The 11,695-nt window shown below is 44.0% G+C and overlaps 1 protein-coding gene across 2 annotated transcripts in view; it reads right to left on the reverse strand.

Annotated features, from left to right (window-relative positions):
- Nucleotides 1–8,959, reverse strand: part of cntn3a.2 (contactin 3a, tandem duplicate 2) — a 32,696-nt gene extending 23,737 nt beyond the window's left edge. Inside the window, exons 1-7 of one of the 2 annotated variants that reach the window (XM_078083567.1) lie at nucleotides 8,759–8,959; nucleotides 8,485–8,569; nucleotides 5,772–5,909; nucleotides 5,080–5,215; nucleotides 2,071–2,246; nucleotides 550–645; nucleotides 215–418 (exon numbers count right to left, since the gene is read on the reverse strand). In XM_078083567.1, coding sequence (XP_077939693.1) covers nucleotides 215–418; nucleotides 550–645; nucleotides 2,071–2,246; nucleotides 5,080–5,215; nucleotides 5,772–5,826 — 667 coding nt within the window. In that variant the 5' untranslated portion in view covers nucleotides 5,827–5,909; nucleotides 8,485–8,569; nucleotides 8,759–8,959. Of the gene's footprint in view, nucleotides 1–214; nucleotides 419–549; nucleotides 646–2,070; nucleotides 2,247–4,201; nucleotides 4,288–5,079; nucleotides 5,216–5,771; nucleotides 5,910–8,484; nucleotides 8,570–8,758 lie in introns of those variants that run through there. The other variant, XM_078083575.1, reaches the window with a different exon arrangement.
- Nucleotides 8,960–11,695: the final 2,736 nt, after the last annotated feature.

Genomic DNA, 11,695 nt, shown 5'->3' on the forward strand with positions numbered 1-11,695 from the left:
AAGCTTTTAAAGGAAATGCGAATCATAGGAAAGCTAAGTCAGCAAAGAAGAGATTTGGGTGCTTTGTTTGCTGGCCTACATGCAGAAGCAACTATTTACTTTCACGCGTGACTCAACGGCAGCGAGGGCGCTCGCGCAAAGTGCGTCGATGAAGGAAAGGTCCTCCGTACACGGTCGGAAAAGGCACAGGTGTCGCATCGGAGCTGTGTCTCACCGTCTGTCCTGAGGATCAGAGACGTGGGCGAACTCTGAACTTTGCCCTTTGTCACGCTGTTCATCACGACGCAGGTGTAGTTGCCCACGTCGGAGGCCTCCACCTTGGCGATGTACAGGTTTCCCGTCTGCTGGGAGACGAAACGCCGATTGTCTTGTTGAACAAAGTAGGGGTACTCGTTGAAGACCCATGCATACGTAAGGTCTGGGAGACAAAACGGGGACACAAGGGAATAGAATACGACGCAACGTTCAGATATGATTATAAAGATTACAATTTAATCTGCACCAGAATTGCAAAGAACAGCTCGGATGGAGATTAAGATGGATGTTTACCTCCCGAGGAAGTGGGCGTTCCACAAAGAAGCACCACTCCTTGTCCCTCGCGGACTGACACTGCGCTTCTGGTGTGGACTTTGAAGTGATCCAAGTCTTAGGGGAAACAAAAATGAAAAAAAGAAGATCACCGCAGGATCTCACATGTCAAGAGTGGAAGCAGAGCTGAGCAAAAGCTTTCAGCAAGACACTGGCACGAGCCCACGAGGAGATTGTCATGAGAATTGCACTTTGGCAAATGCCTGGGAGAGAGGGAGAGACGCACAGGGAGAACGATGGAAATCTGCTTGTTTTATGTGGCCGGAAAAATAGTGCAGTGCGGAAATGTTAGCTGAGGACCTGAATGAGACATTGTGCACTTTTATTTTTAACATGAGAAGTAGACTGATAAGAAAGGGTTATAGCTTCAGTTGTGTACAGGTCTATGAAGGAGTGAAAAAACACTTAAAAATGTCTAAAATGAATACTTAAATACCAACCTAGTTTGCTAACTAAAGCCGTAGTACGTTGAAGTAACAGTTTCTAAGTTGAATTATATACAGTAAAATAAAAAAACAGATAACAGCTTTGTTATCATAGATGTTGTTCGGGGCATGCAAACAGAGTATTTTCGCACACGCATTTTCCTTCTTACCCCCGGCGGTATTTAGCCATGCAGGTAGATCACTCAGTGACTATTCCAAAGACTAATCAGATTCAAAGCTTTCAGCCCGACCATGTTCACTTGAAGGTGAAAATAGATAAAACCCATCTGCGAGGGGTGTGGATAATATAGTGTAACCAAGAAATTATTTTCTGCAAACACTCGTTGGGGGTGAGTTTTTAAAAAGTTATTATGTCTCAGCGTTGCCAATCTTAAAAACGTATTAAATACAACCAGAAATATCTGCGTGCCTGGATCCTGCCAGGGGAAGGTGTGAAATGTTATTTAGTTGAAACGTGCATGAATAGAAGGTGCCTTCATGGAAAGAACATTGATATTAAGGATTAATTTCTTAATTCATTTGAGAGCTTTGCTGGTTTCACCACTAGAGAGATACGATGTGAGAGAAATCACAGTTTGTATGCGTTAGTACGCGTCTTATTTTTGTGCCGACACAGTTGTTTTATAATACATTCATTTAAATTCCTTAATTTGCATTACTCTTCTTTGTTATGTTGGTAGAAAGAAGCATATTATAAATCAGTAAGAGATTCATGCACTACATGTAAGAATCCCGTTGACTATTTCAGAGTAGACTTCTGACTGGTGCTCTATATCCAATACAACACCACAGGCAGAGCTCGGCAAGGGAAAGTGAAGTATTCACTCTTAGTTTTTGCATGTACAGTCATAAGTAAAGAACAGTCGTCCGACTCAAGCTGCCCAAATGGTACCTTAGCATTCAAAGTGGCAGCACCCATAAATATTGCAGATACCTGCCACCTCGCGCGGCGTGTGTGTCGGCATTATTTGCTAAGTGCAGTTACACCTTCATCCCGTTTCTTGATAAAAAGCGACAAACACTGACTTCCACTTACAAGCAAACTGCAGACTTGCCCTCCTGCTGAGGACAGCTCCTGCCGCGTTGAACGCCATACACTGGTACATTCCTACGTCCTGGTAGCGGTCCAGGCTGCTTATAATGAGGTTGCCCCCAGACAGACGCCGCCGGCGATCCAGGCCCAGATTTATGAGAGTCCCATTCAATGACCATCTGTGAGGGCAAAGACACCATCAGTCGCTGGCAAAACACAATGTCCAATTCTTTCTACCAACCAAGGTGGTCTGACAGGGGGCGTGAGTGGAGAACACAACTTACTCGAGTAACTCTCCGGAGGCAAGAATAATATACCGCACTTTTGTGGAGAGAGTTTGTGGGCTCGCAGGTTGAAGCAAGAAGAGAATGATGTTTAGGGTTCAACTTTCCAAATAAACCCCCCCCCCCAGAAAAGTATTTCCTACGATTATAAAGTCAAACTCATAGTGAGCTGGATAAGACGGTTAGTAAACGTGAGTGGATCCGTGGAAAGTAAATACAGCGCAATGCGTGGGAATGGTGGCCTGTAGGTTTCAGTTGTAAATTGTTGTTTACTCATTTTTATAAACGGTTCTTAATGATTTCACGCTTCAACCTTTCAACATCCTGCACATGTTCCATGATCGCTGCATAATGATTTCAGTTATGTACTTATGTACGGTAATGTACTCTAGTGCTATTGGTTACATGTACACTCTTAGACTGCACATTTCTTAGTCGTATTGTATTTTTCTGGTTCTTTTTTTTGCTCTACCACTATTTGCTGCTCCAGCAAGCCCGTTTTCCCCGCAGGGATCATTAAAGTTTAATCTTAGAGTATCACACACAAAGCTGTCTTCGGCTATTTAAGGGAAGCAAGAGATAAAGGTTTTAGAAGCCATTCTAGATATTATCATCAGTCTTAACCATAATCACCTCTTCTCTGTCACATTATATTTACATAATGAGACATTATTCCAACTTTGACTTCTCATTATGACAAAACATTAACACTTGGCAAGAGGTATCACCGTGCACATGTAACAAATCATTCCTTTTATGCTCTCTTTCACCTTCCATCACATCCATCCTTTAAAATAAAAGACAAGCAGGTTAAGATTACGATATCAAATGAATGAAGCACTTAAAAGAACTCTTAAAAACAGATGAATAAATTGAGTTAAGCAAGCGCCATTATTCAGCAAGAAAAACATTTCTTCAACCACAACACTCATCTCTTTGTAAAGGCTCTTCAAAAGAGGGAGAGCGGATGAGTTCAAGGACACAGCACTTTTCAAGAATGTTCTATCATGCCTCTCAAAGCATATACAATAACAAGTCATTCCTTCAGCCACCTTCTGCTATTCTACTTGACTTAAGTGGAAATGAAAGACTCGCAGGCCACAATGACCAACTTTCAAAAAGCTTTCAAGTCCAACCATGGAAAGTTGATGAGTGCTTACTGCCATATTCAGACACTTGCAGTTGTTAGCAGTTTTGCTGTATTTATTGGGGTTAACCCCATTTGTTACGGCTATACAGTTGGAGAGACCCGTCCGTACGATAAATCTTGAATGGGGTTGGCTCTGCTAATGATGCATCCATACGTGTGTTTAGATGCCTGCGTCCACTTAACGGCATTCAGCTCTTTATCCAAGAGTCGCCACGTTTATTTTTCCCTTGTCTCCCGCATTGGACGGGTGATTGAATAGAGACCTGTTTGGTGAACACGCGTCGTCTGAACCACTGAGCGCATAGAAACTCAGGCGTTCTGGATCATCCTGTTGCTCAGGGCCCTCAGGCTTCTAATCTCCAGTCAAGCAAAGGTGAGCATGACACCCTCTGTTTGGATTTAAAACAATAAATAAAATGCATCTTTTTTTTTTTTTATTACCCGCCGAGGAGAAGATGCTTGTCCATAACATGTGGTTGTCTCCCGTGAGTTATTATCCCGCCACGCTGTGCATACAATGACAGTTTCATCTCTTTGTGAGTGACAGGATTGGCAGAGAGAAGGGAGAAAAGAGAGGAAGGGGGAGGCAGACGTGTGAGCCTATTTACACTTCAAGAGAAGAGCCAGAGAGGTGTTGAGGACGCGCAGAGCCCAGCGCAGCCGGCTTGTCAAGACGACACGTTAAACACGCTCATCTCACCTTTAATCGCTGCGTGGAAATACATGGTCTTAGGGAGGGAACGGGAAAATCCTGAAATAATGAGCGCACGTACTACACGCCGCGGCCGCCCGGCTCGTCTGTGCCGCAGTAAACTCCACTGTTGAACGCCAGAGAGACACTTGTGTTCAGCGCCAGCGAGGGCAAACTGCCGTCTAGCACACCTGCAATAATCTCACAGCGTCTTATGGGAAGAGATTTAAAGATGCATTAAGATGCTGCGAGTTAGTAGAGCCATATTGGCGCCGCTGCTAGTGTCTATGTGCTTCCCAGTCTTATTGGGAGAAGAGGAAAAGGAGAGCAAGCGTCTGCCTATTCCACGTGAACATAAATCTTTATATATGAATTCGTATTCACAGCCGTTTCCAAGAGCCTTTCATCATTCAACTCAAAGCATAAAAAAATCTCTTCTTCAACCACACTATTCACATTTCTTCTGGAGGGATTATGAATAAAATCATATATCACAATGTTTTTTACCAAATACCTTAGTATCAATATTGTAAGACTGACCATTGGTTGAAGGGAATTATGCAAATAACTGAACAGTTAGATCAGCATGCTTTAAAAACAGGAGAGGATCAACCCTCATGCCATATTACGATCACACGACCTATTAGTCATAGGTGTTGTGAGTAGGTTGTAATGTCCCCTCACACCCCAAAGTTATGTTTCCTGCACTCAGTTTGCATTAAACACGGTCTTCTTAAGACACTTTATGTTAATGCCAACTGCGTTTCTGTAATCCAGTTTTATGACGGACACTACAATTATTGACTTCCACTTGGTTTATTACTAATAAATAATAAATAAAATGGAAGTCTTACTGCTTTAACGAACTTCTTTGAAAGCGGTCTTACCTGTACTGAGGAGGTGGCGTTCCCTTTGCGTCACAGGTCAGAGTGGCTTCTTCTTCTATGGAGTCGATAGGAATGAACAAGTCCCCCGGCTCCATCCTCCATCTTGGACCATGGTAGGATCCGCTGTCCAGACAATCTGTCAGAGAAACAGCAACCGCCAGAGTGTAACAATACAAAAAAAGGGTCTCTTTGATAAAGTTTGGCCGACATAACTCGCTGTTCTTCCGAAGCAAATAGGCTATTTGTGTCTAACAGTCTCTCACATTGGGAGATTAGGCATAACTGAAAATGGGAAGTGACTAAATAGTGTACGTTTCATATTATGTGCGGGCAAAGAATCTATCCAGATAACCGATATTGACAGGATGTCATTCTTATAAATTAAAACAACAACTCTTTTTGAATACAATATTTTGAAGATCAACCACCCATCGGTAAAATGCAATGTAATGTAAATTCTTTCGATACGTTTTAATCCTATTCTTTGACCTGTGCTTTGTGTTAATTAAGGGAAGAAGACAGTTGAGTGTATTGTTTCTGTGTTTTGAATGGAAGTCAATACTAAGGAGTGGCCCTTTAAACCTGGGCCCTCCTATCATCGCTGACGTGATTTTCGCCTTTTCAGCTTTCATTCCGCAACTGTAAATGTCCAAACGGGAAAGAATCATTACTCATATAAAAAGGTGGTTTACCTGCCAGACAGTCGATGATTGATAACAGTAGAAGCTGTTTCCATGGCAACGTCATCTTTGGCCACCAAGGGCAAATGAGACTTTCATCCAATAAGCTTTGAAATGGCACTCGTATTCCCTGAGACAGGGGAGCTTGACCTGTTGGAACAACGACTCTCTTGTAAAAGACAAAACACCAATATTTTGGGTCCCACTCAACACTCTGTCTCGCAATCGTCCATCAGCAGAAGACAGGGGACGCGAGCGTTTTCAGTAGTGTAAATATAGCTACGACAGATCGGATGCGGGGGTTCGGTGCAGGACGTGTCTAATTATTTCTGTCCATTCTCAAAACTCGGATCAGCGGAGATCCAGGAAGTGTCACGTTGTGCCGGGCTTTGGCCGTACTTGCAGTCAGAGATGTCTGAGGGTGATACCGGAGGCATGTGGGAAGAAGCCCTCGCCAATCTATTAGAGGGGGGGCGACCAACGCATAAGCTCATCCTTCACTTTGCACGGATTTGCTCTGGCTGCCTGAGGAGGCTTGGACCTGGGAATTGGGTGCCATCCAATCAATTAGATTTCACCCACCGCAGCATGTGGGGAGACACATGCTGCGGTGAATCAAGACAGCCTGATGAGGAAGCCACGGCGTCCGGGGCCATAATCAAGGGCAAGGGTCTGTCTGCTTCTAACATGTGCCGCAGATTGCGATGCACTAACTTCTTGTGTGCGACTGAGCGAGAAATGACGCAATTATGAAATGTCGTATACCTACGGACAGGGAAGTGGCTATAACACAGCAGTTACGCACGCATTCACGTGTGCAGGCCGGGTGTATGCAGATCAATGTACTATAGTGTTACACTGCATAAAAGCATGCGCAAAAACAAGCCGGGTCTGCACACACACACACACACACACTATTCTTCAAGAGGTGTTCAAGTTGTATTAAGGGCAGAGACAGATAATAACGCCAATCTGCTAAATGTCACACAGCCCCCATACACCTACACACCAAACTCACTTTCTCACCTCGTGAACGAAGCTTACAACACCCTTCCTCCACACACACACACACACACACAGACACACACACACTGGCTTTCCATTTGGAAGACATAAGCCGTGATGTGCGGCTCATTTGTGGCCTAATCCTGGGGCCAGTCTAGTTCAGAGCGCTACTTATTGAGGGTCTAATTGTTTGTCAGCTGCTTGGATGTCAAATCGGACACGTAGGGTCTCAACCAGAATTTTCCTCCCTACCTTTCATGTGTGCTCGACCCTTTCTTCTTCCACCCAGAGTCTGCTAAATTGGATTGGTACGCTTCCTCTCAAGACGAGTCCTGCATGCCAAACCTCAGTGATAGGCTAAGAGTGTGCAAACTGCTGCCACCTCGGGACTGAGGATTGGCGCGTGGAAGAAGGTACAGTGGGTTTTACACTACCGTCGACTAGGCAGTTGTAACGGTGTTTCGGCCACCGTCTAACAGCTGATGCGATAAGTCCTTTTTTTCTTTTTTTACTTAGATTTAATAAATCATTCACAGTCGCAACATTAGAAAGAGTTATGTCAGTGATACATGAGGAAGAGCGGGTCGCTCAGTGCTTTGCATGGACACACCGCATTCGATTTTATACACACGTGCACACGCAAAGTACACAAGCCATCATGGACACACACTCACAGTTTGCTCGAATGGATAATGGTGTTAACGATGATACTGATAGGAGGAGGTGAGAAAGCATTACATGGTGAATCAATCTCAATCACAGAGGGATCCTTTCCCTTCCAAGATACCACTGGGTTAAATAATGTATAATCACGATATCTACCCCCTCCATCTCACTCCGCCTGCATCCAAATAACACGCTGGTTGAACAAATAGCCCAGCTGGCAGAGTGGGAGTGTACTTAGTTCGAAGGCCTGAGCTGCATTCATCACAGATATTCCAACTGACATTGTGGCATACCAGTATGCAATTACCTGGTGAATGTTGCAGGGAAGGAATGGTGTGTGTGTGTGTGTGTGTGTGTGTGTGTGTGTGTGCACCTTCTACACTTACTGTATCTCAGTAGGCGTATACAGCCAAATCATTAATGTGACACTTCTCGAGGCTTGCTGGGTGTCTTTTTTTTCTCCTTCTTCTCTCTGATGCATTTGAAATAAGGTCCTCTGGTGCACTTGTACATTGAAGCTTTTTGAGCATAAAGCACCACATCGCACCAATGCGTTGTGTTTTTTTTTTGCCTGATATCCTGTAGCAACACATTTCCGAGGGTGAGGTGAAGCGAAGCCAAGGCTGCACCAGCAGGGAGCAGTTCAGGGGATACACATGTGTGTAATGTAACACCATCTATTCACCAGTTTGACAAAGAAAGGCACGGATGAGCCAGAAAGGATCCGCTCCTTATTATAAAAAAATATATATATATCAACGCGCCCACGTCTGAAAGCGTGCCTCTCCAAAATCACACTACCCTCGTGTGGAGGAATTGGCTGCAGTTGGGAGGGCACGTCACGTTACTCCAAATAATTATTATCAAAGGGATTAATGGTCCAATTCGGGACAGCGGGAGCAAACAGGCCGACACGTGAGCCCGCCGCTGTCAAATCATATTGTAAGCAAATAATAGTCACTGTGGAAATAATTCAGCGTTCTGTATTTGGGCACGTTCGCAGTAGCCAAGCGCGCTCACACATCGGTGTTTGTTGGTATCTGCGCCGTCTTACCTCTTATCTTGAAATATCTTGAGACCAGCAGAAATCAAATCCAGCCCCGGCAGAAAAAGCGACAGAGTGATCCTCCATGGAAAACCTTTATTAGGAGAAGAAGAGAGAGAGAAAAAAAATCAGTCACAATCGCAAGGTCGTTCATACAGGTGAAGAATCGAGCCGGTGGTCAGTCATGAACACGCGCGTTTCATATTCTCCTCCACTCCCTAGCAACACAAAAAAAGCCAAACATGCAAACACACACGCACGCACGCACGCACACGACACCCACGTTGTTTGCCGCGTTGAATCACATTTGAAACATCCCCAGTTTGAGGCTCGAGCCTCGCCGGTGTTTTAACGCTCTCAAATCCAACGCGCGTTGGTCGGAAAGGAAGATCATGCAAAGGGTGGATTTATTATGCGCATCAAGTCAGCTCCTCCTGCTCCTGAGAAGGAGAAGTGGGCATGCACGGCGGAGCAGCCAGAAAGCAGCAGCGCGCCGGGGATGGGAAGGTTGCGGGAGGAAGGTGGGGGGGACGCACCTGGCGGGGGGAAACTGCGCACCCTTCCGTCAGACCGCAGCGCGGCAGCTGGAACTGTGAGTCCCGGTGATTCGCCGGTTGTTAATTGGGTCCGCGGGCTCGTTCGTATCTCACGTTCCATTGCTTGTCTGCGGGGTTTAGACAACAGGGGTCTGCAAAAAAAAAAAGAAAAAGATAATTTCTTTAGATTATGTTTGGCTCCTCCAGGCCAACGTCCGAGATGTAATTAGAATACAAAGGCAAGGTGCACAGACGGATACTGTGAGTATATATGGCCGAACCCAGTGGCCCTTTATTGGACTTCTAGTCCAAATCATCCAGTGTATAAAACTGAAACACAGTGATATTGTAGTGAAATATTAAAATCCCTATAAGCTATTCTTCAGACCAAACTGGCAGCAGTGGAGGTGATAACTGGGGCTATTTCAGGCGTCTGGGCCTCCTGGAGTAAAAGTCACATTAATTAAGCAGTTGGAGCGTTTCCATGGATTAGATGAGTTGAAACATCGGCTTATTTTGGTTAAAAAGACAAGTTTACGTCTTATTGTGCTGTGGATTTCATCTGACAATAGACAGGAACCCGTTTCAGCTTTTCAGAAAGACAGATAGGAGAAGGTAAACAGATGGGACAGCTAGGACATGAACACTTGGTGGTTTTACAGTAAAAGAGACCTTTTTCTGCATGAGAGAGCTTATTGTTTCTAAAACTAACTCCTAAAAAACTTGGCTCTTGATTGCTTTTCTCACCACTCACTATTATTATTACTCACCAGGCTGTTCATACTAGGCCACATAATATCGGCATGTGTGAGCTCATGAGCTTGGAGGGTTGCCAGTTATAATATATCGGGTCAGTGGATAAAAAAATTGTGACTGAAGCGCACATGTACCAAGACGTGAGCTGCAAGTGTCTAAATACATACAGCTGCAGAGTGGGGTGTTAGAATGGCTCAAAATGCACGAGTGGGCCTTTTCTTTTGGTTGCTAGAGGGTGTACGGTTGTGGGCTTGTGAGTGACATTGCTCCGACTAGTTATATTATTGGAAGAGACTGACTGGGAACAACGTAACCTGTTTCTCACTGTGCCGCCCACTGCACAAAAAACCCACACTTGTTCTCACTGAAATGTAATGGAAATGGAGCATGTACCTGCGGTTAGAACACAGATTTAAAAAAGGATGGTGACATGTTGACATTTCTCCCTTTCTGTCCCTTTTTGCTGAAATGTCTAACTGGTCACAGCAGGAAAAACATCGCTGGCTGAATTTAACTTTGCTGCTTCAGTTGCAGGATGCTGGTATTTAACAGAGCCATTGTTTTTTTATATTGTGCAATAGGAGGGGAATGTTTCATCTGAGATTTTGCAATAGTGCATTGTTGATCCACAGTATTCCAAACATTCTACATTTTGTCTGAAATTCTTTCAATATATTGAATATTTTTCTTTATTTCAGTATCCACTAATTATCATTTTTTTCTTTATATTGTAATGCTGAAACTGCCACTTCTGTATTCTCTGTCTACCCCTCAAATAATACATGTCAGTTGATCACGGAAGAGGGTTTTGTCAACTATTGTTCTTCCTGAGGGGGTTTTCTTTTTTCCTTCCTGTTAAAGTTTCTTCCCTACTCTTATCTGATTGGATAAATAAGAAGTGTATATTGTGCAGATTACGCCGAAACAAACGTGTGATTCTGGGATTCTGGCAAAGAATATTGACTTTGCTGGGCTTGACAAAAAGCAGAAACTGCATTCGCCAACTGAAAGAAATTGGGTTGCTACCGAGTTGCAAAAGCTGACGTTTCACTGTGTTTGATAAGCATCCGCTGACAGCTTTACTTCATGGTGAAAGGATGTATTTCCCATGACACAACTGGAAAAGAAAAATGCTCTTTCTACCAACTCGCTTCCCCACTTTATCAATCAGACAACTGTTACACTTAGTCTCACTCTTTATGTCTATTTTTCTCTTACTCACAAAGGCTGAATCCCTCTTCTTTACTACTACAGCCAAGTTTTCATTGTGAACATCTAAGTCAGTTCAATATGTGTACTGAGCCTCGGTGAAGAACTGCATTGTGGTAGGTCCTGCAGTCCCTTCGTCTACAAGGAGCCCCATTAAACCTACATTCATCACCCTTATTTCAGACCGAGGTTCCTTCACATGGCCAGGGCATCGTTAATAATGCTCCATACAGCAGCCATTTGACATTTCCTTTAATTATGCCTGTAATTTATTCATGCACTTGATCCTAGGAGCTTGTTGTGAAAAGCTTCCTCCAGGAATATTTTATCCTGCACCTCCTGAGGCCCGCGGATTAACCATCTTAATAGCATCCCCCCGAAGGTATTACTTCCTTCATTGTGTGCGTATGTGTATGATTGCAATAAGCATTGTGCCTCCAATGCCCGTGTTAAGCTGCAAAAGTCATTAGGTCTTATTTTAAACCATTCAGAGGTCTCAATATAAATTCCCCTGTACTACTAGCTTGCCTAATTTGGGGAAAGCACAAAGAAAAGTGCAAATGGTTGCAAGATCTGTGCTTATCGCACAATGCAGCGACCCCCATGTTTAACCCAGTTTTTCAGAGGAAAACATCACGGCATAATTTGCTCACTCTGCAGGTCGGTAAACAGACAGCGAAACCCAGCAATTTTCAACCAAGTAGCGGAGGAAATCTCAA

Source organism: Gasterosteus aculeatus, chromosome 2 (genome assembly GCF_964276395.1).
Source record: "Gasterosteus aculeatus chromosome 2, fGasAcu3.hap1.1, whole genome shotgun sequence".
NCBI lineage: Eukaryota > Metazoa > Chordata > Actinopteri > Perciformes > Gasterosteidae > Gasterosteus > Gasterosteus aculeatus.